Source organism: Macadamia integrifolia, chromosome 5, assembly GCF_013358625.1.
Source record: "Macadamia integrifolia cultivar HAES 741 chromosome 5, SCU_Mint_v3, whole genome shotgun sequence".
NCBI lineage: Eukaryota > Viridiplantae > Streptophyta > Magnoliopsida > Proteales > Proteaceae > Macadamia > Macadamia integrifolia.
The window spans coordinates 30,708,739-30,735,259 of record NC_056561.1 but is presented as its reverse complement, the minus strand read 5'-3'; the positions used below and the strand labels follow the sequence as shown (position 1 = coordinate 30,735,259).

The 26,521-nt window shown below is 38.5% G+C and overlaps 1 protein-coding gene across 2 annotated transcripts; it reads left to right on the top strand.

The window, feature by feature from the left end:
- LOC122079694 (sodium/calcium exchanger NCL-like) lies at positions 1-25,992 on the top strand. Of its 2 annotated transcripts, XM_042646371.1 has the most exons (8): positions 1-697; positions 2,746-2,931; positions 3,220-3,401; positions 6,633-6,750; positions 6,868-6,917; positions 7,019-7,144; positions 7,229-7,531; positions 25,476-25,992. In XM_042646371.1, exons 1-8 carry the CDS (start codon positions 304-306, stop codon positions 25,722-25,724), a joined length of 1,608 nt encoding a protein of 535 aa, XP_042502305.1. In that variant the 5' UTR covers positions 1-303; the 3' UTR covers positions 25,725-25,992. The 2 variants fall into 2 exon arrangements, with proteins under 2 accessions (XP_042502305.1, XP_042502304.1); XM_042646370.1 differs by having other exon boundaries at positions 9-697; positions 6,633-6,778; positions 6,868-7,144.
- Positions 25,993-26,521: the final 529 nt, after the last annotated feature.

Below are 26,521 nucleotides of genomic sequence, written 5' to 3'. Positions count from 1 at the left end.
AACTACCCGTCCAACACCAGGGCGGGAAGGGAAAGACTCGAAATGCCGTTTAATTAGTTTATGCGCATTATCTGTCTCTGTCATTAATTTAATCAAAATTCGTGATGATATTTTTCAGGACCAGTCTGTACCTGTTGGGGCTGTTCATCTCCTCCATACAGAGCTAGCCGCTTGGAGTAGTAGCCCATCCAAGTCCAACTTGACAACTTCTACAGAGCATGAGAGAGGGCTGAGATGGATAAGTTCAGAGTCAGTTAGGTAGTTGCAGAGTTAGAGAAAGAGAAAAAGGTAGAGTGAAGAGCTATGGCGAAGAAAGTTCTGCTCTCAGTTCTGTTCCTTCTCATTGTAATCCTTGCGACCGCTGGGTTTGGCCGGAGCAGATTCATTGCAGAGACTGATTCTTCTTTGGAATTGGTATCGGATGGGATCGACAATGTCCGAAAACCATCTTTCATCGCACTCAAGCCGATGTTTTCATCGGATGATACCTGCGACCAAACGTACGGATTCTTGCCCTGTACCTCCACCATCGTTGGTAACCTATTTCTCATCATAGTCTATGGGTTCCTGATGTATCAAGCTGCCAAGCTCCTCTCCGATGGAAGTGAGCTTCTGCTTCAGATCATGGGCCCTGGAATTATCGGTGGTCTCTTCCTCCCCATCCTCGGTGCCCTTCCTGATGCAATGCTCATACTTGGTAAGAAAAAACTTCCTTCCTTTTGTTCTTCTCTCTTCCACCTCTATACTTGCTTATTGCAGTGATTTGTTTGTTTGAAAAGTGATGCTCTGTTCTTCTGCCTGGGTTTTCTGGCTTCGGATTTCCAGAGAGACGAGGGCTTGCGTTTGACATTTCCTATTTATTTAATCTCTGAACCACTATTTTGTGCTCGAAAATTAGAAAATTTTTGGTTGGTTTGTTGAAGAAGTCGAGTAATTGCTCTGTTGCTAACTTGCTATCGGAGGAGTCCATATTTATTCAGCTTTCTGCGTTTGCTCAAAGTAAATCTCCTTGCCCTCCCAAACCTCAATGTTGGAAGTTGTGAACAAATCTTGTAGTGTGGGAAACACTTTGTTTACATCTGCTTGGTGCTGCAACTACGATTCTTCTGGTTATCATATAACGAATATCTTTAGCTGACCTAACTTGTATTTAGGAATTTTAGATCAAACAGCTCATGACAGTGTACGCCTAATTTGAATCCTTTACCAGAAATGTTGCCTTTCAAGGCAAAAGTTTTTCTAGACGGGCAAGTCATGAGGGTATATCTATACTGGACACCAAATTTTTCCATGTGGAAGGGTGATGTTACAATTTGACCGTATAGATATTTAGGACATGGATTAGATTGGCCACATGTTTAGTTCCAAACTTAGATTTAATCATATATCCTCCCATGTATTTTCAATAGTCCATTCCTTCTTTGAAAAATATCATTTATTCATTAGAGTTGTATTTTGCCACTTGTGCAACTCTGTCTTTGCTGAAACATGATACGCACCTTGGGGTCTCCCTGTTCACAAAATTTCAGCTCCATCCAATCTGCCACGTGGAAGATACTTGCACTGAACTAGAGATAGCCTCTTGACCTGGTAAACTAGAAAAAAAAATTCTACTATTTATTAATACTCATGTCAATGTGTATGGTGCATCATGTTAAGAGTTTTATGGCTTATCTACTATACTTGAGGAAGAAATAATTGAAGGGCTCCAGGGAGTGGGCTGTAGATTGTGGCATCCCAATTAGTGGAAAAGTAAGTTTGGGCCATATGGGTATGATACCTAGAAAGAGTATGAATAATAGCCTGGTTTCATGCCCTCAATTTGCTTATAGGTCTGTCAATGGACTGTTTTATGATCCAAAAATTGAATCCAATCTGATTAAAGTGGATTTAGATATACTGATATTCTTGATCAAGATCCGATTAACAATACAACAGTTTGTTATTCTATTCTGTTCGCATTTGCCTTGATTTAAACCTGATGAATATTTTTATGTCTTAGTCACTGTTGTTGTGATTACTATACTAATGGCTTTTCAGTTGAGCTGGCCTTCCAAATCTAACATCCTTGTTGTCCGACTCCACAGTAGAAAAGCTTCTCTATGCAAACCTAAGGCTTTTCTGTAGCCAAGGAGTATTGGTTCACTTCCTGTCCCTTGTCAAAGTGGTTCGAACGCTTCTTCTCTTATGTATGTGCATAGTATGCTGAAATGTCAAAATTTTGGAGTCATATACCTGCACCTCCGGTGAATGGAATCCCTATGTTCCTGCTATTTCTTATGGATGAAGTGAATTACCAGAACCTTATTTAAGGCAAATAAGTGTCAGTGGAGGATTCAACCACTGACCATTTTAAGGACCACCACCATGCATAACTGCTGAACCATTATGCAAGCTACATTTTTCTGAGTCAATGCATTAGGAATTAATCAATACAACCTCTATCTCTATAATGCTAAAGGATGATGCTATTCCAGACACATTCTCACCTGAGCATTTAATAACCAATTTAGTATTGCTCTTACACCTCTATTAAATTTTTATGAAGCTTTGGTTTTGCATGGCTTTCAAATGTTGAGAGAAACATTGTCTTCTCCGGTGTCAAACTTCTATGTTTGACATATTTTATGTTGTTTTGTTGATATGAATGAGGTATATTATTATGCATTCAGTGGTTATTGAGTTATCGAATATTTGTCTATTGATTACAGTTTCCTTCTGATGAATTTTCCCATTTTCGTGCAGTATCTGGCCTTTCTGGAACTACAGAAACTGCTCAAAGTCAGGTCCTCATTGGAATGGGCTTGCTAGCTGGGTCAACTGTCATGCTTCTGACATTACTGTGGGGTTCTTGTGTAATTGTTGGCAAGTGTGATATTGAGGATTCGATTGCAAGAGATTCAGAAGATACAAAAGGGTTAAGCTTAATAGGTAAACACTTATGCATGTAATTTATGCTTTAATCGCTAATAGAGTCCTAGAGAGGGGAACCAAGTGATCCAGGTACTAAATTTACTAGTGATGTAATTATAGTGTACAGCATATTACTTTTACTAGTTACAAAAATGTTTGGGAAGGAGAACTTCATTTTTGTCCTGAATACTGAATGGCTAAACAATCCTTGTATGTGGAAGAAGTGAAGAACCCAATTACAGTTAAAAAAAATCCAGGTAAAGTGTTGGCAAATATGTCGTATAACCCATAAATTTATCTTTGCAGAATCTGGTGTTACTACTGATATCTGGACTTGTTATGCTGCAAGGATCATGGCTCTTTCTATTATTCCATTTCTCGTTGTCCAACTACCACAATTCCTCCATTCGAATTCGGAAAGACGTTTAGCCATCTTGATTGCACTCATTCTCTCTCTTGCACTATTAGTCACTTACTGCCTTTATCAGGTATTCATTCCCTCTGTCTGTCAATATTTTCCATTACATTCTCATGTGACACATACATAATGTTTAGAAAATATGAACAACTATGTTTTGATTTCTTGTCAATTAAAATGTCTCTAAAATTTCAAAAATACAAATGTGCTTTAGAAAAAAATTGGTGCATAAAAATAGGGAAAAATATTGCAGCACGCCATATGTTTTTTGCCTCATGGAAGGGTGATCTGGAAATTCTGACCATTGGATGTTTAGAAAATGACGTGGATTGGTCAAATGTCAAATTTCATATTGAGATCAAATGTTTCTTCTCATATGTTTGGATACTCTCCCGTGTAGGTCCATGCACCCCACTGAAGTCCTTGATATTTCAATACCTTGTTTTGCCACTTGGTGAACTTGGATTGGGTGGGCTGAAACTTGACCAGTGAGTCGAGGACCTTGGGGTCCACGTAATACACAAAATTTCAGTCTATCCTAAACAACGACATGGCAGTTATTGGACGGCGTGGTGTTATACTTCCAGGCCCCCACTTCATAAAAAAATTGCTTTGAATTCTTTATTTCTGACAAGCATATTATAATCAATCCAAGGAACATGCTCTATTTTATATTTTCTTCTGTTGGACACTGCATCACTTTTATTTTTTTATCGGTATTTAAGAGCATATTATATTTATTGAAAATGCTGAAGAGTACAGAAATGGGAGTGGACACCTAACCAGGAGTGAAGCTGATGTCCTGATAATTGCCAAGATAAATATTGTACTGAAAATGTCATTAAGGTGTTAGAACACATTAGATCTGGTGATTGTTGGGTGGGCCTTTTCTTTCCTCTTATTTGTTGGGGTTTATGCAATGTTTCTTCTTCTTGCTTCTTCTTCTTCCTTTATTTATATATATATATATATATCATACTACTTTTAAAAGTACGTACTCCTTCTTTTTGGTATACTCTTTCATTGGACATAATTGCCACTACTATACTCTGAACCAACCTACGTTTTCAACAATACCCACCAATAGACGCACCTCTTTTTTTTTTTTTTTGGGTAGAAAGACGCACATCTATTTGTCTCTTATATACAAACTCATACCATTATGGGTTTTTAGAAATCGTATCCCATTGCTTGAACCATCACACCCCTACTCTCTCACAAATGGTAGGAACCCATTTAATATCTCAACGGCTCTCCCTCACTCTAGCATGCATAAAAGAAAGAAATTTCGTCCCAAGAAGGACCCCTCTTTCCCTATCCAAGAGAACTCCTCACTGTCTATCCGCACAAAAAAACCCTTCTCCCATCTCTCAAAGATAGACCCCTCAAAATTCCATGCATGCCCTTTATTTGATTCGAGAATCATAGGATTCACTTCTGAATGATGAATTTCAGGTGATAGGCTTGACATACTACGAGTGAACCAGATGGTCTGCTCAACTTATTCCACTGTTTCATTTGAACTCTTGAAGTCGGCCGGAAGCACACTGTATGATGTGACTGAAGAACAACTTATTCATTTTGTTCCACTTATTTTGGATTTTTTTTATATGATAAAATATAGGTATACAAATATAACTATTTTCTTTTCTGGATTTGTTTTGGGTAAAAGGGGGACATTTCTGTTTTTCTGTATAGGAAGAACAATCATTTTGGTTTCTTAAGATTTGGCCTTAGCATCTAACTTGAAAGCCTGGGTTGATTGTAAATGGTGATGCGCAGTAGAGTCATAATGGAATTTGAAAAACTGAATTATTTGTTTGAATTTCTCCACACACGGTTTATGTTGATGGGGATTGAATTAATGTAATAATCATCTCATCAATTACGGCAATGATTTGCTAAGTTGATAGATACAACAAGGTTACATAACAGTTGGAGATAATGCTAACAGCAAGGCTGGTTGAGTTAAGAGTTTGTGGGACTCTCCTGACCAACGACCATCCCTTACTCCTCTCTCTCTCTCTCCCCCCCCCAATAAAAATCTCCCTTCCTCTCTCTACTCGCTCTCATTAGATGCACAAATATGCAGTATCTTTCCTTTCTTTAAGCCTTCGACTCCTTTGGCCATACAGAAATAGTAGTTATAATGATGTAAAAATCTGATTTCCATAAAGAGAATCTACATTTCTTTGATTTATTTATTTTTCAGGGGATAATATGAAACTTGTTTTAAGAATGACTAGGAATAATGGGCAATAAGAAAGAGAGTGAGGCTCTTAAAGTGGAAAACCTCGAACTAAAAAGAAAGGGGTTTCTTTTCCTGAATGTCCATATATTCATCTCAAGGGAGGTCCTGCATGTAAATATGTGTTCCATAAAAATAAAAAGCATGTAAATATGTGGTTTTTTTTTTTTTTTTTTTTTGGTCATCATATTGGAACGTTTTGTTATTTTTATATGGATCTATTTTTGAAAAGACAAATTTTCCATTTTGATTGTCATTATAGTGTTGTTTGAGATCTTATTGAGTGATCTTTACAAAGTTACCAACCTCTTGCAATTTATAGAGCATCTAAGTCATGAATAATTTATTTAGTTGTAACTCAATTTTCACATTTGTTTCAGATATTTCCTCTCCGTCAGTTAACAAATACCTACATGCATTTGCATGTGTAGGTTTACTAATATATATATATATATATATATTTCTTCTCTTGTTTCCAATCAACACCCACACCCACATCTGATCTGGTGGTACAACTTGCTGAGGAATCTGCTAACCGTTTGCCAACTTTGTTGTCCATTGTAACTAGGGATATAAACAGTCTTCTTCAAATTCAATGTAGGTATAAACTGATGATTACAAGTTTGAAAATTTTTTTTCTTGAGTTCTCATAGAATCTGAAACTAAGCTGTTGTATCTAAAATTATTGGATTTGAACTTTTGTTTGGAATGGAATCAGTTCACATAGGATGGAGATGTGTTCAATGAAACATGCCAGATGAAAGTGTTAGGTCATGTAAGGCTTTATATCATATGATATGTTAGTTGTGTTTTTTGGGGGTGAACAAAGCATATGGAAGAGAATTTTTGCGATGGCTTCAGTATCTTGCAGTTTATAGTATGTATTACTAACTCCTTCCTGTATCAACTTTGGTATCTTTTCTGGACTCTGGTGTAGAGCTGCTCATTGCCAGGCCTTATTATCGCAATATGGTTATTTTTCTTTTTTGATTGAAGATATTGCTTCACCACGAACATACCTTTGACTTATTAAAAGAAAAAAGAATGGTGCAGGTCTTTCAACCTTGGATTCAGAAGAGAAGGCTTGCATATGCAAAGCATAAACATGTAATATCAGGGATTTTGAAACATTTGAAAAAGCATGCGCTAGGAAGGCTCCTCACAGATGAAGGTCAACCTAATACTGAAGTTATCAAGAAGTTAGTCCATGTTGTACTCACTATAGCTTTTGTTATTAAGTACTATTTTCTGTTTAATCAAATATTTTTTCAATTAAATCTAATAACAGGTTATTCAAGGCAATCGATCTGGATTCAGATGGGAACTTGTCAGGTTCAGAGCTAGGAGCATTGCTTTTAGGAATTCACTTTGATGAGATAGATTTTGTTATGGATGATGCCGTTAAAAAATTATTAGAAGATTTTGATACATCTCATGATAGTCGTGTTGATGAGGAAGAGTTCTTGAATGGAATCTCAAGATGGATTGAGGTGGCCAAGAGATCTGTTGTTTTGACTGGGAATCAAGGTTCTCACACAACAAAGGTTTTAGATGGCTTTCATCACGTAAGTTTCTTTATGATGTGCCTTGCACATATCCTATCAATTATATAGCAGTGTGATACCTTCAAATGCATATTTCATGTGCAGAAAATCATGAAAGAACATTATCTGCTGGGAGATGTGAGTGATGAGGCTGTAGAGGCTCTCAAGAATACTAAACGGATTTCCATTAAAGCAGTATTAATGTTGCTACTGGGAACTGTTATTGCGGCTGCATTTGCAGACCCCCTTGTTGATGCTGTTGACAACTTCTCCACTGCTACAAGTATACCTACGTTCTTCATCTCATTCATAGTTTTACCTTTCGCTACTAACTCAAGTGAGGCAGTGTCAGCACTCATTTTTGCTAGCCGGAAGAAGCAGAGATCTGCTTCTTTGACCTTCTCTGAGGTTTGTTATTCTCTTTCAATTATTCTCTATGTATACCTGTGTTCTCTATTGCAGTATTGTCTCCAAAGGTTGGTGCTGTCTCAGTAGTCCCAGAATATTTTGCACATGATTATATCAAACTACATCTGTCGGGACTCGCAAACTTCCATTAGGAACTATTAGGTTAAATTTGTTTGTAGTTAGTAAGAACTGTCAAATGTTTGGGAGTGCTTATGTTTATGGTAAGGCTAATGCATCTTCTAATTGAATTTGTAAATATGACTAAAGTCTAAAACTATCTTCCATTTCATAGATAATTATCAGTGCTAACTTGAAATTCATTATCTCAACACAAATGAGTTTAATGTTACTTCGTTGTCTGTGAATCAATGTAAATGAATTTACTAAATCAGTCAAGGTCCTTAAGGAATCATCTTGTTTTACTTATAATACAAACATTGCCACTTCCTTTCTCATGCATGGACTGTTGTACTAGCAATATACTTGGATGAATAGTGGGGTTTACTGGTGTGAAGTAAGTGTATACAGCTGGCCATTGAGCTGAACAAATGACAATAAGATACACACACACACAAGCCACCCTCTTTAAACTGTTGAGAATGGCCCAGCATGCAAAGAAACCCCCTAGAGTACCAATATTGGCTTATTCGTCTCTAAGGGAGTTCATTGATCTTGAGTTCCATGAGAATGAGATGTTCCTTCTTAGGAAGATTAATTTCGAACCAGGGAAAAATCCAGTGGGAGATTAGCTCAAGAAGATCGCAGGAAATAGGAACTAGAACCACTGAACCAGAATTAGGAAACATTACTAATATGATAGATCTGATCTGATGGGTCTGAAACTTAAGGGTCACTTTAGCATAGATTAGACCTGAAAAATTTGATCAGATTCAGATGGTTGTATTTCAAGTTATGGAGAAAACCTATTACCTACTGCAAGTAGGAAATTTTAAAGTTGCGAATCAATGTGAGATTTTAAAGGCTTAAAGCAGAAATGCATTAAGGTTCGATCAATTAATAAGAAACAAACTGTAACCAGAATCTGCAAGGCTAACCAGAAGACTGATGGGAAACCAGATTTTTTTACTGCATGTCAGAAGTTGTGGCATTATTTGAATCAGTCTTTACTGTCCTTTTGTGTTAGAAATTAGCTGAGTCAAGTCCTAGAGTTGATAGATGTAACACCCTAAAACCACCCTAGGGCTAAGGGTTGTCAAAAAGTCCCTAAGATCATTGGGTTTTAGAAGTATGAACCGAAACTGAACCAATATACCAAAATCATCAAATAAACCTCAAAGTACTCATCACGAAAAATACAGCGGAAGTCTTAATTAGAGCATAATCATTATCTAAATGAATAAACTCAATTAATCCAAAGTCTAAAGGTGTTAGTGCCACCACAATTAAAAGTAAGATAAGATAAGCTTTGTTACATTCATCCACTTAAACCTTAAAATAATCCTAGTTATAGAAATCTAAATCTAAAGTAAATAAATCTCTTCTAAATAAGTGTATAACGAATATCCAATAAAACATCAACTATTCCCAAACTAGGCATCATCTTCTCTAGTACCCCCAGTGCACTCATCACAATAGCATGCCTCTTGATTCTCTACCTCTGGAGAGTAAAAAAAAATAAGGGGTAAGCTTGGGAAAGCTTAGTGAGTGAAAGGAACAGAATATACAATATCGGTAAACAGATGCTTTCAGAAACAACGGTATATCAACACATAAATTAAGTAAATCTGAAAATATACCAGACTCCATTACATATGCCATGAACTCAAATATTCACAAAAAAGATTTCCATTTAACAATTTTAATAGGATTCAAAGAGTGTTACTACTAAAATTATAGTTAAAATCATACATCAAAACCACTAGGATGAGACAGGCTCTTGGCTCTCGAATCCGGTATCGGGCTCCTATGGAGGGGAAACCATGTTCCTTAACGTCACGCTCTTGCCTCACCCCCTGGTCTACCTACCCAACCACAATGGAAAAGTGAGTGAAAAGCTCTTGGCTCATGGAACCAGACAGTGTCCTTAACGTGACGCTCTTGCCTCACTCTTGGGCTCAATAATTCCATCCCAACACATAACCCCTTATTGGAAGGGTTGCAGTCCCATAATGTTCCATTTTATTTATAGTTTATAAAATAACATGGATAGTATTTCAAATCAAATTTCAGAACAGTATGTGAAAACTAACAATACTGATTCAGTATAAAATGTCCAATAGAAAATAAAATTAAGAAAAAAAGCTTATATAAAAAGTAGTACTAGAGTTCTGTGGGTTTCACTCACCTAGTAAGATCAATTCCAAATAATGATTTACCGTTGTCCAATTACCTCCAATCTAAGTCTTCCCTATATACAAAATAAATTCAACCTCGGTACCCTTCCTCTCATGATCCTTTTTGGTTTAGTACATTCTTATCCCTTCAAATTGTACTACCCTATTGTGTGAAAATTTCTGGAACTCTATTCTTGCAGCACCAAAATCCTCTTAAGGGAATATGTTAGACTTGATCTCAACTATGGCAATAAGAAATTTCAAGTTCAGATTCTGCTGGGAAATTTTTACTTACATGAATCAGTTAACTTCTCATAGATAACAGACCGTCATTGATTTATAGAACTATACTTTTGTACCAATTTCATATCATCTTCTTTAACAAAGATTTAGAACTTATATAATATAATATCAGCCCAAAAATTACAGAAATACAATTATGGGGTCAAAAATTTAAATATCTATTAGAGCCAACTGAGACCTATATAAGTCCCATAAAAATCAAATTCTGAACTGTAGAATTGATTTACTCTTCCCATAGCAAAAATCCTATTTAGATTTCAGATTTCCAAAACGTTCCTACGAAAATATGAAGGTTAAGCCATATATATATATATATATATATAGCGTTGAATGCACTAGCCTGACGTTTCTTGCTTCAGACTTAAGTAAGCTTTCTGGAGTTCTTTTCAAATCTTCGTGGAACAAGGTTGCAGTAACAATGGCAGCAAAGTGTTCCTCTTTCTCTCTCTAATCTAGGCAGCAATTATGTGCACTCCATTGTAAAATAGAAAAAAAATAAATAAATAAAGTAGTGCAGCCCTCTTCTTCTTTAGAAACAACCCTCTCTTCTTTAGAAACAATAGAAAAGAAAACAGCCCTCCCTTGGTGGGTTTCTAAATTCGACCTCTCCATCCACTCAATCTCATCCACGATTCCCCTCAATTTCCCCCCTTTTTTTTTTCTATAATTATTTTCTTTCTAAAATCTCTCCTCACTCCACGATTTTGGGATAACCCCTATTATAACTGCCCCCTCTCTAAATCCCTATTTATTTGAATATAAATATTCACCGTCCCTTCTCTCAAACGTGGGAATCCCTACTCCTTTTTCTCTTTCCTTGTTGGATACAACCACTCCCTCTCCTTAAGGTGAGGGATATCCACTTACCTTAATCCACTCCAATGAATCGTGAAGTCTCCTACTTCAAATTTGAAATCTTTCTCTCACAATTCCAAGTGGGGCCAAGGATTAAAGTATTGGTATCGGTCACCGTATCGGTCGGCCAAAATTAAGATACGTATCGGAGGATATAGTATTGTATCGGAGATACGCTAAGATACGCTAAAGATATGCACATAAATGGATAGAAAACACATTTTTATATACTTTTGCATAAAAAAATAGTTAAAAAATATATATATATATATATATAACATGTATTATGTATAAACAATAAATTGATAGTATCGCAATAAGAATCCAAAGTTTATAGTTGTCCCATAAATGTAAAATTCTTGTTCCTAACCTTGATTTCCACTTTAGTTAGAAAGAAAAATGGTTGACAGCAACTTTGGAACAAAAACACCTTAAAAAATTGTGTTTTTTTTGAAAAATTACCCATCTCGACCATTTTATGACCGTATCGATACGTATCAATATGTATCGGTCGATACATACCAATACACACCGATACGTACTGATACATATCGAAACGTACATTTCACTTCGATTTTGAATTTTTCATAGAGTATCGATACGTATCGGTGTGTATCGTATCGTATCAGTGGTGTATCGGTGTGTATCGTAAGATACATATCGATAAAAAAGGGTTTTAAAAATTCCATATATCGTATCGGTCTGTATCGTATCGGCCGATACTGTACGATACAGACCGATACTTTAAACCCTGAGTGGGGCTCACAAATTGCCCAAAACAAAAATATAACTTAAGTTCCTCTTTTTTTGACTTCATAGGATCTGTACCCTTAACCTCCCTATTTAGGCATTAGGTCTTAACCACTAGACTAGCTGGTTAGATGGTATAGTGGGTCTGTTATGAATTCTTAACCCACAGGTTTATGAGTAAAGCTTTAGAGTTTTTTTATGTGCTGTGAGAGAGTTGCTGAATTACTTGGGAGGCATTCTCTGGTAGCTATCTGATGGGCTTATGTGAGCATTGTAGGTGGATTCTTGCCCTTCTATTCCTTCTACAGGTTTCTAAATTTCCTTCATGTTCATAGGTCAGTTTCCATATCTTTCTAAATCTTGTGACAACCCTGTTATGGCCTCTAGTTTCAACTGTTAGGATTTTTATGTGGGCTTAAATGATACCGATTGATCCATTGGGCCAAGTAGTTATAGACCCACTCTGATTAAGAAACTTCTAGCCCAATCCATTGTGGGAGTGGAATAGGGTTTTAGGGATTCTATTATAAATAGAAGTTAATGGTCCTTGCAACCGTCACTTTATGGTTTTGGAAGCACAAACTCCCCTCACAGGATTAGTGCATATGTGAGAGAATTCCAAGGCTGAAAGGCTGCAGAAGATCTTAGCGGATGGGACTCCCTTGTGTAGTTCTTCATTGTCATCTTTATAAGACCAATCTTCAAGCACGTGGGACAGAAGTTCATGATCAATACTCGTGGGGGCTTCTCAACCTACATATAGGTACTCCTCTACTCCCATTTATGGTTTATGTAATAAGAGTGTCCCATTGATTATCATAGATTCAGTCAATCTATATGTTGTGTGTGTGTTCATTTGTATTTATTTCCCCAACATCAACTAGCTTCAATTTACTATAATTCTCTTATTGCTATTCAGAATAACTTCAAAATTCTCTAGAATTCTGAGTTGAGTTCCTGAGTTTATTTAGCTAGAATATCAGTTCTAGTATCGGTGTCCTGTTTTCCTACTAGTACTAGGATTGACCTGCATATCTCTAAGATCTCAGAATATAGATTCTGATCTCAGATCTCTAAGATCTACAAACCATTAGTACTATTCAAGCTGATCAATCGACTTAGGTTTCAGGCTTTCAGCTCATTCTGATTTGACCTATAGAGGTGTCAGTCGTAGTTAGTTTTGATTAGGAATATAGACCTAAGAATTTTCTAATAGGTGATATTGTCCTGCAAATCTTCTCCAACTCCCCTGATTGAGTTGAGTACCTCATTTACTCTAGTCATGTAGCCCTCAATATTTTCCTTATCATTCATTTTCAGATTCACGAATTGAGCTTTGAAGATTTGGAGCTTTGCCTTCTTGATCTTGGTGTCTCCTTCATAAATACTCTTCAGTTTATCCTAGACTTCCTTGACAATGCTACAGTTCATCACCTTGGCCATGACAATCTTGTCTAGTCCTAACATAATGACAATCAATGCCATGAAGCTGTGAGCATATGCCTTCTTAGCATCATAATTTGATGGAGGTGTTGTTGGTTCCTTGTAATCATTCACAATTGAAGCCTATACACCATTTCCCAGAGATTCAATTTATATTTGCATCCTCTTTTAGAATACATAATCTGTGCTATCAAACCCGGGTCCTTCCCTGAGTCATTTGAAGAGCCTTCACCTATGGCCATACTGCCTTCGGATCACTCAGATGCCTATCAAAGTTGTCATTGAGCCTAAGCTCTGATACCAATTATTGAACTATGGCTGACATTGAGAGGGGGTGAATTAGTTATCTTAACTCTTTCCCTTTTGGTCCTATTGCCATGTTCTTGATTCCCGGCACATACACACAAATACATGCACATTCGTGTAACACACCTAGCCTCTCAACCACAAGTAGACATACAACCCTGTGGCAATGTCTACCTGATGTGCACATTTATCCTACAACAAACACATTCCAAGTACAACATGCAACCCATGACACATAATATACGTGGTTTAGCAGGATGCTTACATCTACGGAGCAATGCTCAAGTTGGGCCTCGTATATGGCCCGATACACTACTTTTAGTCAGCTACAACTGACAAGGGTACCTACCCAAGTTTACCTAGCATACGACTAGGAGGGTGCTATAACACTAGAAATCAGTAGCTATAACTATCGGGAAGCTACAACTCTCATGCCCAACACCTATTGAACACCCCATATGTAATATAATTGGGCTTATAGATGACACCCCAAAATCGAGCTTAAGCTAATATAGGCTTTTTGTTGAGCACCTTGCCTACACACTTGAATACATGTAAATACAAGAATAAAATACTACCTGAAAAGTAGAGAGCTTAACCATGCTCAGATTCTTGTACTGGAGAGCATAGTTGTCAAGGGGACGCCAAGGGGTCCAGGCGGCTTGCCTGCGTCCTAAGTGACGGTCGCCTTATTGCACTACATGTCGCCTTATATTTTTAGAATTATTTATGCCAAATATCATTTAAGTAAATGTGTTGTGTCATTTACTTAAGATATTATTCATACATAAGCAAATACCCCCTATTTGAATCTAATAAAAATAGTTTAAAAATCAAATTCCAAAGGGATAAAAAGTCAACCCCCCAGTCCAATAACAAAAACTGAATTTTTTGTTGTAAGGGTGATTTTCAACTTTTAAATTATTGGGTTTTTCTTGATTCTGAAAATTTTATAAACCTTATCATGGTAAACATTGCTAAAATCAGAAGTCCGATAAAATAATATTTTGTTTGTTGTCTTTAAAATTGTTTCATTCAGGAGATTTTAATAGCATTTGCACACTTTAAAATAAATTTGACCAGAACATAACTTTGTCATTACAACTCAAATTCAATTAATCTTAGACTTGTTGGAAAGCTAATTTTGTGCTATATGCCTATACCTAATACAAAATGTCTCATATAAAAATAAAATCATTTGACCAGTAAAACTTATTATAGAACAAGAATATTTCTCTAAATATTGATTTTTTTATGACAGAATGTTGATCTTTGATGATTTGATGTGGCCTAATGTTGATTTTTGATGACTTGATATGGCTTAATGTTGATTTTTTATGATACAAGGTATGTGTAGCATACTAAATAATGTTAGAATAGAGAGAAAATAAAAAATAACACTTGTTCGCCTTAAAGCTGGCGCCTTGTCGCCTAAGCTCATAAGCAGCCCTCCAATGGCTTGATTTCTCTTTGGTGTTGTGGCAACTATGATGGAGAGAGACTCAAGGCACTGACTCACTTCATGCCCATTGGAGTCTTCAACTAACCCTCTTTGACAGAGAGCTTGAATTTTCAAGTGAATGTGAGAGGTGGAATGCCTTTTTCTTCTCTCTCTTCTCTTCCTTGCAAAATGCCCACTTTAATTTTTCTTCATTGCTCAACAACCTTCAAACTTCATTAATGGTGTTTAATGGCACTTGAACGAGGTTGTTGGAGTGGATTAATCCCTCCCACTTTGACCTCTTCTTCTTCCCCTCCTATTTCTTCTCAAAATAGGGCTTAAACCTTCCAAGTGCTCCAACAAAGGAGTTAACCATGTTCTAGGGGCAAAATGGGGAATACTGTAAAAAAGGGTGTACTTTGGGCATACAATGAGGGAGATATGCCATTTTGAAATTTGACCAACCAGTGAGCTCCATTTGGAATCTTCGGAGCATATATAGTGCACTTGAGAGGCATTGCAGCACTGCTAGCATCACAGCCGTCAGATTAGAACTCCATATCGTGGGTTAAATCTCGGTCCTAGATCAAGTCAAAGCGTCAACGTGAGATGTGCTCAATCTCATCCACACGATGAGATCTTTGTGACGATGAGAACCATCACTTAAAAAGGGGTTTGTACACCTATCAAAATATTATTGGTCGATCTGTTAGGAAGTACGAGGGCCCTTCAATGTGAGAGAGAGAGATGAGAGGCCCAGATCAACTAAACCGGAATCTTTGAAAGACTTATTAGCATGTGCGCAAACCTAACTGGAGATGATCTTGTCAGCCGCGGTCATGGAAGATGGAGCCCACGGCCAACGAAGGAGCTCGCATGCGCATCCTACTTTCCTCATTGCGTGCATTAAAGATGGCCGCATGATCTAAGATTCTGATCCAAAGGCTGGAACCTCAACTCTGCATTCAATTTCACTAAGATTCATAGACTCACCGAGAGCAACTTAATGAGCCACTTCTTCGGGGCGATAGCCCAAACACATGGGAGGCCAAATAACTTAGCCGATTTTATGCATATGAGCCTTAAGCTTGCCTGCATGCGGGGCCTTTGTGGGCAAGCTATTGCGCACACTTGGCCTTGTTGGGTGCAGCAGTGGGCTACCGCATACCACGGCTGTGGCTGCCACCTCGCCTTCTTCATGCCACGTGGCACTGCGGCCACATCACTAATTGACAAGTCGACATCGCCACTGCTAACATGTCTCCAAATGGGGGCCTGCTGGACCTTGAAACATGCACGACCACTCACTTGGACAGTTCATCAAACACATTGATCATTTTGGAGTAACCGTATGGAAACGGACATAAATTTCTCATCCAAAGTTGAATCGAAATTATTTTAGTTGCTTTAGACTCACGACTCAATGCTCTACAACTTTCTAGACCGACCCTTCTGAAACTGCCATATGAAATGACCAAGATGCCCCCGAAGCTGATCCATCTAGAACTGATAAATCTGACACAACATGGCACTTGTATTTCGTACACTGCCACATCTAATAGTGTTGACAAGAAGGACAACCCAAAATACAATAGAAAGACCAATCAATCCTAGGTGGAAAAGTAATAAAAAAATGACGCTGAAACATCTAATTGACCAACTGTTCTAGCAGTCCTAAACAAGCTATGACTGACAAAAATTGAAGAAAACTAACTCAAAATGTGACTGGACTTATCAGCTCCTAATGCAGCCTGATTAAAACAACTAATTAACAATTAAATCAAGAAAAGGAAACTAAAACTGGACTCCGTTGTAGATTAGGAATTAGGTAGGACATACTGCATCATACAAGTCGGAACCAATGCGCTTGAAGTTGTCTGCATGAATCCACGTGCACTTGGACCTCGGAACCACAACATGGGTCAACCTACAACTGGGAGTATATAATGTACTATCGTCTTGTTGAGCATTGCCATTGTAATTTGGGGATTTTTTGAGCTAGGGTTTCAGGGCGAGTTTTCTCGCTGCTGCTTGGGTGTAATCTCTCTTCTGTATAGTGAAACATCTTCTTCTTCACCCGAGGACGTAGCGCACCACATCGGTGTGTGAACCTCGTTAAATCTGTATTGTGCGATCTGTCTTGGTTTATTTTCGTATTTCTTGGTGTTTGCTCTAACGAATTGTATATTCAATGGGTGACATCATCTGGCAGCAGATTTTTAGTATGTTTTGTATCACCTTCATCTAAGTGATGGCCCAAGTAAAGAATAAGATTAATAATGTTGAAGACGTTGCTTATGGCCGTGTCCAATGGTAATTGTAGCACATAAGCATGAAGTTGAAATTTCTTAAGCTCTTTATAAGGACCCATCTTCCACGAGTAAAGCTTTGTATTGGTGTCGGGAAGGAATCTGTTTTGGGGCCATAGTTGTTGAGGCATCATGGCAACCCAAAGCAATGGAGGGGGCATCTATGCGCTTATGCAACAAGGTGCCCTAGTGTTTTCCTCCCTATCCATTATATCTAGTATAGACACATCATAAACATCGTAAGTAAATTGACATCCAATTAAAGAATCCAGAAATAAAAACTAGTTACATATAAATTAACATCCATTGTAAGACCGACCAACTTTTGACAACAAACTAGCAGTAAAATAAATATAAATTGTGAAAATAACATATTTCAATAACTCAGTTCAATGATATGTTACATAGGACCAGAATTGTTTCTAGCACAGAATTAGCAATAAGCTATAACAGGTATAACCAGATACAACAACATTGTAAATTGATAGAACACAAGTTAAGGAAAACTCAATGGTCTATTTATATCACGTGTGATGATATATATATACAAGAGTTACAAGTACGAAATCCCATTGATTAATGGATAGATATGAAGAGAATTTACATAGAAAGGAAACTCTAGATGAACAAGGTAAGTGAGGTGGAAGAGATAAGTAATACAAAGAAAGAGATATTATGGGAGACGAGTAGCACAAGGTAGGAGATCTTATGAGATCCGGTGCTAGCAGGATTACTCCCATTGAATCCAAGTAATACTGCCTCTCAAATTGGAGTGTATGTCAGAAACGCCCAACTTGGAAATGAGAAACTGAAAGGTATCACATCCAAGGGGCATTGTAAACAAGTCGTCCAGCTGCATGCGGGAGGGAACGTGTGCCGTCGAGATGTAACTAGATTGAAGCCGTTTGCGAACAACATGACAGTTGATGTCAATATGTTTAGTACACTCATGGAACATAGGGTTTGTAGCAATGTATGAGGCAGCCTGGCTGTCTCTACAGCAGCATAGGGTGTGACAATGGGACATCGAGATCTTGGAGAAGGGCATGTAACCAGATTATCTTGCAATTGGCAGTGGCCATGGAGCGGTATTTGGCCTCTGTTGAGGAACAGGATATCATATTCTGCTTCTTTGATTTCCAGGAGATGGCCTTGTTGCCAAGAAATGTGACATAACCGGTGAGTAGAACAGGTAGCCCAATCAGTTTGAAAAAGTCGATAGGTGAAGGAAGCTCTTGGCGGAGAATGATAGACCTGCACCTGGAGGGTTCTTAAGATATCGTAAGAAGGGCATGGCAGCGTCGATATGTGGTTGCTGTGGCTGTTGTATGAATTGACTTAAGGTAGTGACAGCATAGGAAATATCAGAGCGTGTAATGGTAAGATAGATCAAACGACCAATGAGACGCCGATAGATCAAGCGGTCACCCAGAGTGGGCCGATATCAGGATCTAACTTTAGTTTCTTCTCTATGGGGAAGGCAAGGGGCTTGGCGGCAAGCACACCAGAATCAATGAAATGTTCAGCGTGTACTTGCATTAACATATGAAAATTCAAGTGGGGCTGCTGGCAACCTCAATACAAAGAAAGTATTTGAGCTTTCCCAAGTCCTTCAAATGAAAACGACGTTGGAAAAAAGTGTTGAGTCCCTGAATGGCAAATGGATCGTTCTCGCCAACGATAATATCATCCACGTAGACTAGAACAATGATGTAGCTAGCTGTAGTGGATCACACAAAAAGGGAGTAGTCGACCAAAGATTGCTTGAAACCCGCATCCAGGAGGGGCTGAGTTAGGGTAGCAAACCAATTACGGGACGCTTGCTTGAGATCATATAAAAACTTTTGAAGTTTACAAAACCGAGTCTCCCCTTGTGTGGAATAACCTAGAGGGAGTCGCTTATAGACTTCTTCATGGAGACCGCCATGGAGAAGTGTGTTGTTAGAATATAATTGATGGAGATGCTAACCACAGATAGTGGGAATGACAAGAAGGCTGCAGACAATGACCAACGATGCAATCGGGGAAAAAGTAATAGTATAACCTAAGCTCTCCTACTATGTGTAGCCCTTTCCAACAAGGTGCGCTTTGTAGCACTCAATGCTACCGTTAGCCCGACGTTTGACCTTGTAGACTCATTTGCACCCTATCGGACATTTACATGCAAGAAGAGGCTGTAAAGACCAAGTGTTATTTTGTTCTAGGGCATGAATTGCAATCTCAATAGCATTATGCCAATGGGGGTGTTTGACTGCTCTGTGAAGGTACGGGGTTTATTGTCAGATGACAGAGCAGTAACAAAGGCAAAATGGGATGAGGACAAAGCATTGTGAGAAATAAAATTACTAAAGGGGTAGGAAGAGGTACCTATTGTCAATGGCATGACGAGGAGGGAGCGTGGTGAAGAGACCGAAGAACAAACATATTTCCTGAGATGAGTGGGGATGGTATGCGAGCGACTAGAATGCTACGGGGAAGGGGGGAGGGGGAGGAGGCAAGGTTGGTGGGGAAGCAAGGGGTGGGGTTGGGAGGGAAGAGGGAGTTAGAATATGTAGATGAGGAAGAATGAGATGAGAGTTGAAGAAGAAGGAGAGGCGATGGTATGTTTGAATGGTGTGTGTTGTACATAAAGTCTCACTAACACCTATATATTACTTCACTACTATATTTACAAGATTTTACATATACCTCCCTAAGGAGGGAAATTACATATACCTCCCTAAGGGGGAAAAAGAAAATAAAACATGACAAATTACTAAACTACTCTTACAGAAATATAACTTATATCTCTAACACACCCCCTCAAGCTGGAGAATAAATATCATGCATTCCTAGCTTGGACAATATAGAACTGAACTGATGATGAAGAAGACCCTTTGTGAAGATATCATCCAGCTGATCTCTAGTCCTCACAAACGGTGTGCATATATAATCAGTTTCAATCTTCTCTTTAATGAAGTGTCTGTCCACTTTTATGTGCTTTGTCCTATCATGTTGCCCAGAGTTGTGGGCTATACTTATGGCAGCCTTATTGTCACAATGAAGCCTCATAGGTGCCTCAGTATCAAATCCCAACTCTTAGACCACCCTTCTCTACCAAAGAAGCTCACACACTCCATGAGCCATGGCTCTAAATTCTGCCTCAACACTAGACCGAGCCACCCCAGATTGTTTCTTGCTCTGCCATGTAACTAGGCTTCCACCTACAAATGTGCAATAGCCTGATGTAGATCTCTTATCAGAGACTAAGCCATCCCAATTTGCATCAGTGAAGCCTTCTATCCTCATATGGTTATGCTTGGCAAAAAGTACTTTTCTTGGAGAGGACTTCAAGTACCGGAGAATGCTGTAAACCTCATCCAAGTGCCTACTCTTGGGAGCATGCATAAACTGACTCACCACCCCCACTGCATAAATAATGTCTAGACGAGTCAAGGACAAACAGATAAGCTTCCCAATCAGCCTTTGATATTTCCCTGCATCAACAAGAGAAGGGCCAGCATCTTCCCCCAGCTTATGATTCTGCTCAATAGGAGAACTTGTAGGTTTGTAGCCTAACATTCCTATTTCTTTCAATAGATCTAGGATAAAAACTTCCTTTGGCATATATTTATACCCTTCTTGGATCTGGACACTTCAATCCCCAGGAAGTACTTTAAGGGCCCTAGATATTTGATTTCAAACTGTTGGGCTAAGTAGGACTTTAGCTTGGCTATCTCATCTCTGTCATCACCAGTTACCACAATGTCATCAACATAGACAATCAGGGCTGTAATTGTGCCATTACCACACTTAGTGAACAAAGTGTGGTTAGCTTGACTTTGGGAATAATCATTTTTCAGAATGGCCTATTTAAACCTTTCAAAGCAGGCCTTTGGAGATTGCTTAAGACTATACAAAGCCTTCTTGAGAAGACACACCTTTCCTGCAGCTGAAGGGAACTTAAAGCCAGGAGGAGTTCGCATATACACCTCCTCTTCTAAGTCGCCATGGAGGAAGGCATTCTTCACATCCAATTGATACAATGGCCAATCCTTATTCGTTGCTAAAGATAAAAGGACCCTTATGGTGTTATCAGCCACAGGAGCAAATGTCTCCTGATAGTCAATCTCATACACTTGACTGTATCATTTTGCCACCAGCCTTGCTTTGTACCTCTCAATAGTACCATTTGATCGGTACTTGATTATGTAGACCCACCTGCATCCAACTGGAGTTCTCCCCCTTGGAAGGTTAACCAATTTCAAAGTACAATTTTTTTCCAGGGCCATCATTTCCTCAGTCATGGCTTGCTTCCACTTAGGGTCAGACATAGCTTCAAAAACATTCTTGGGAATAAAAGTAGATGAGAGTGCAATAGTAAATGCAACACTTATAGGGGAGAGAGAGTCATAGGAAACAAACTGGGCTATAGGATTAGTACAAGCTCTCTTTCCCTTCCTAATAGCAATAGGAAGATCTAACTCTGATGGGGAAGGAAGAATATTACCTGACTGAGGAGGGTGGATCTCAGGAGTTGGGTTCATAGAGGACTCTTGGCAGGTCTTCTTATTCCTCCTTGTGCACACAATGGTCACCTTTTCATTACCTAAACCTGAACCTCCTCTTGAATGATCACCAACATCAATAATATCCACCTCTTTGCGTTTCCCAATGTCAAGCATAAAAGGAGAGATAGGCAACGGGTCAAGAAAAGGGATCTCATCAGTAGCCTTTTCACTTCCACTATGCTCCCCCTGAAAAGGATGCTGATGAAGGGCAAAAAAGGGTGCAAACTCAAAGAAGATGACATCTTTAGAGAGGAGCCTTCGTCTGTAAGAAGGGTGATAGCACTTGTATCCCTTGGTAGTAGAGGAATAGCCAAGAAAGATACACTTAAGAGCCTTGGGGTCCAGTTTAGTCGAGAAGACTTATTAACATAGATATAACAGATACACCCAAACACTTTGGGGGGAAGAGAGAAAGAAGAAGACTAATGAGACAAGGTGTCTAAGGGAGTTTTGGAGCCAAGGAGTTGTGTTGGCATACGGTTGATCAAATAAGCAGTAGTAAGGAGATCATCAGACCAAAAAGTTTTAGGAATATGCATGCCAAAGAGGAGACTCTTATTGACCTCCAACAAATGGCGGTTTTTCCTCTTAGCTGCCCGATTTTGTTAGGGTGTGTCAACACAAGCTAGTTGATGGATAATGCAATGATCAGTAAAAAAGTCTTAAAGATCACCATACATAACTCCCCCCCCCTTTGTTAGAACGAATAATTTTAATTTTTGTGACAAACTATGTACATACCATATGATAAATTTTTTTAAAGGCATCATCATACACATCACTCTTATGCTTCATCAGAACAATCTTAGCACCCACAAATGTATTATACCCTGATGTTGATCATTTGTCCAAAAATGAACCAGCCCAATCCACATCTATGTATCCCTCTATCCTCAAATGGTTGTTTCTTATAAGTCCTTCCCCTATAATGGACTTTAAGTACCTGAGAATGTAGTACACAATATCCAAGTGCCTACTCTTGGTGACATGGATAAACAGACTCAGCACCTCCAACTCATAAGTCAGTCAAAGAAAGATAAATCAACTTCCCTACCAGCCTCTGATATTTCCCTGCATTAACAAGAGACGGGCCACAGTCCTTCTCCTAGCTTGTGATTTTTCTCAATAGGAGAATTTGCTAGTTTGCAACCTAACATCCTTGTTTCTTTCAACAAGTTCAAAACAAATTTCCTTTCACATATGTTTATTCCCTTCTTAGATCTTGATACATCCATCCCCAAGAAATACTTCAAGGGTCCAAGATCTTTAATCTTAAACTATAGGTCAAAGAGAAATAAGTTAGCTTATCTATATGACGGTTTTTAACTGCCCAACATTCTGCCTCGCACATCATAGCCGGTTGTATAACTATCCTATAGAATTTCCCTTTAAGCTTTATAGGGGCACATCAGTCACACAACATTCCGGACGCATCTCTCCACTTCATCCATCCCATTTTAATTCTTTGTGAAACATCATCCTCTATATTGCATTCTTTATTCATGATTGACCCCAAATATTTAAAATAATCACTTTATTGTATCTCTCCTTAATTTTCACCAAATCGTTATCCATCCTGGTGTGAATAAAGTTACACGTCACATACTTCGTCTTCGTCCTAGTTATCTTAAAACCTCTTGATTCCAGTGTTGATCTCCATTGCTCCAACTTAGAGTTAAACCCTACTTTTGTCTCATACACCAAAACAATATGGTCAACGAAGAGCATACACCATAGAACCTCGTCTTGAATGTTCATGTTTAAATCATTCATGACAAGCGCAAACAAAAAAGGGCTTAAAGTTGATCCTTTATGTAGCCTAATAGTAATTGGGAATTCACTACCTTGCCCTCCCATGGTTCTCACACTAGTCACCATGTCATCATACATATCTTTAATTATATCCACATATTTACTCGACACCCTTTCTTCTCTATAACATACCAGATTAATTCTCTAGGGATTTTGTCATAGGCTTTTTTAGGTCAATAAAGACCATATGATTATCCTTTTTGCTAGCCCTAAAGGTTTTTATCAGCCTCTGAGTAGGTAAATAGCTTCTGGTGTGGATCTACCTAGTATAAAACCAAATTGGTCTCTAAGTTAGTAGCTTCTCTTCTCAGATGAGCTTCAATAATCTTCTCCCACAATTTCGTAGTATGATTCATTAGTTTTATGCCTCTATAGTTATTGCAGTCATGAATATCCCCTTCATTTTTGTAGATCAGAACTACAAGGCTTCTTCTCCACTCACCTGACATTTTCCTTTTACTTATAATCTTATTAAATATTTTGGTTAACCAGGATAGCACACATAATCCTAAGCTCTTCCAGACTTCTACTGGGGCCTTATCTGGTTTTAGTGTTTTTCCTACTTTCTTCTTGCTTAAGGCTTCTTTAACTTCAGCCACTCCAATCTTTTGTATATGTCTATGGCGTGTGGTGTTTTGACGGATATTGTAATCTTTCGGGCTATTCCTAACTAAATTGTCTCCCTTTAGTCATCCCTTACTAGCACTCTACCGTCATTACTTTTAAGACATCTAACTTGATCGAAATCCCTACAAAGCTGGAGAGAGTAGAATGTTGGTAGCAAAAAAGCATGTTAACGGACGATGAGTAGCTTTGTTTAGGGTGTTGAGATAAATGAGTGGGAAAATTATGAATGATAAAAATAAGAAAATGAAAAGAGAGTCGGTTGATGAAGTATGGGCATTTGACTGTTATCATTGAGTCATGGTTTTGGGTGTCGGGATTGGTTGATCCATATTGGCCAATTTCATATTGGTGGTATCGAAACAGGGGAGGGAAAAATAGTAAAAAAAAGCCGATCAGTATCTTGAGGGGCCAAAGTGTCCGATCCATCCCCATATGACTGGTCCGCATCAGAATCGGTATTGGCAGCGATCAATACTGCTGATACCATGCATTAAAACCCTGCATTGAGCGCATTGTGAGGAATAGTGATTCGATACATCCGTACAAATTAGAGGAATTTTAAAACCAACTGGTTAGGTTTACAGCTAAGATGGTTTCAAACAGATGAATAGCAATATAGGTTCCATTTAGGCAGCCTCATTTGGTTGGGATAAGTCTTAGTTGAGTTGGAGTAGTCATTTCAAAGGAACTTATCTGATCACACTTCAACCGAGCATATGTAGGATCTTGAATTTCTCAGTAATGTACTGTCTCCCGTAGAATGATGCTTGCATTCCAAGAAGTTGACATACCGTCAACTCTTTTATGATAGGAGCCACCAACATTTTGAGAAAGATTTAAGCAATTTAAGGATCAAAGGGACTTATCTTTTTCTAGTAACTGAACTCTTTTGATGCAGTTGGTAAGGATCTGCAGGTTCGATTTCCTTGATCTGACTCCAGGCTCCTTGTAGGGAGGTGTTAAAAATATAAGTATAATATATATTACTATCCACTGACAAGATGATATCAGTAGTTTTGATGAAATGAAACAAATAAGCTTTGAATGCTCTTTTATGCAGTACCTGCTGTATCCTAAGACATTCTTGGTGAAAAAACAAATGATGTTAATGTGATTCATAGAACCAAGGAGAATGAGTAGTTTAGTTCAGGACAGATAATTGAACATACAATTTGTTTCCATAACTTGTCTGTAACAGTGGTTGTGGAATATGCATTGTCCATGTGTGACTTCTCTTCTTTTTTTTTCCTGCAGATATATGGTGCAGCAACCATGAACAATATCCTTTGTCTGGCTGTCTTCCTAGCCCTTGTTTATGTGAGGGAGTTGACATGGGACTTCTCCTCTGAAGTGCTAGTCATTGTCATTGTTTGTCTAGTGATGGGCCTCTTTGGCAGCTTTCGCACCACCTTCCCTCTATGGACATGCTCAGTGGCCTATGTGCTTTACCCACTCTCCTTGGTGCTGGTTTATATTCTTGACTATGTTCTTGGTTTGTCTTAGACAGTTGGGATCATAAAGTTCAGCGAAGCAGATAAGTATCTCCTCCTTCAGGCCATATTGGACAATTGAAATCATATAAATCCTCTCCATGTTTTCTTTTTTTCTTTTCTTGGGATTTTGCCTTGCTCCCCTGTCACGTTTGTAACCCCATGGACGATGTGTCTAATTCTGAATTGAGTTGCTTCTTTGTTGGATCATGAAATGGACATCTTTGTCGAAGCTCTTTAATGTACCTTTGTTACTATTAATTAAACCAGTGCTCTAACCACCAATGATCCCATCATGCACTGAGATTTAAGAGTATTCTAGTTGCATTTCTTGATGGGCGTGGTTTTATTTTGGGTGGTGGGTGGGGTAGGGGAAGGGGTGATGGTTATCAAGGCAAAGCCCAGGTTGGTTGAATTTTATACAGGTGTGCAAGCGGATTGAATCGCTTGGGTACCACATCTGAGTCATGGAGCAAATGGAGATGGCTTTGCCGTTAATTTGGTTACCATGTCAGAAAGAGCAGGCTAAGCTGGCCTCTAAGCTGGTGGCTTTGCAGCTCTGCTCAAATCCTTATTTTCAAATTCAGGTTAAAATTTGAAATATTGGAGGGTTTAAATGGCTTATGATGATACTGTGGACTAGCATGTGATCTTTGCTGTTACTTAGAAGGATTATCCAACTACTAGCAAGTGTGGGTGTGTGGGGGTGGCGGGGGGAAGGATCTGTACAATTTCCGTATGTTGATTCTTTGGCACACCAAGGACACATAAATGAAGGCCCCACTCCCTCTCTCTCTCTTAAAATCCCTC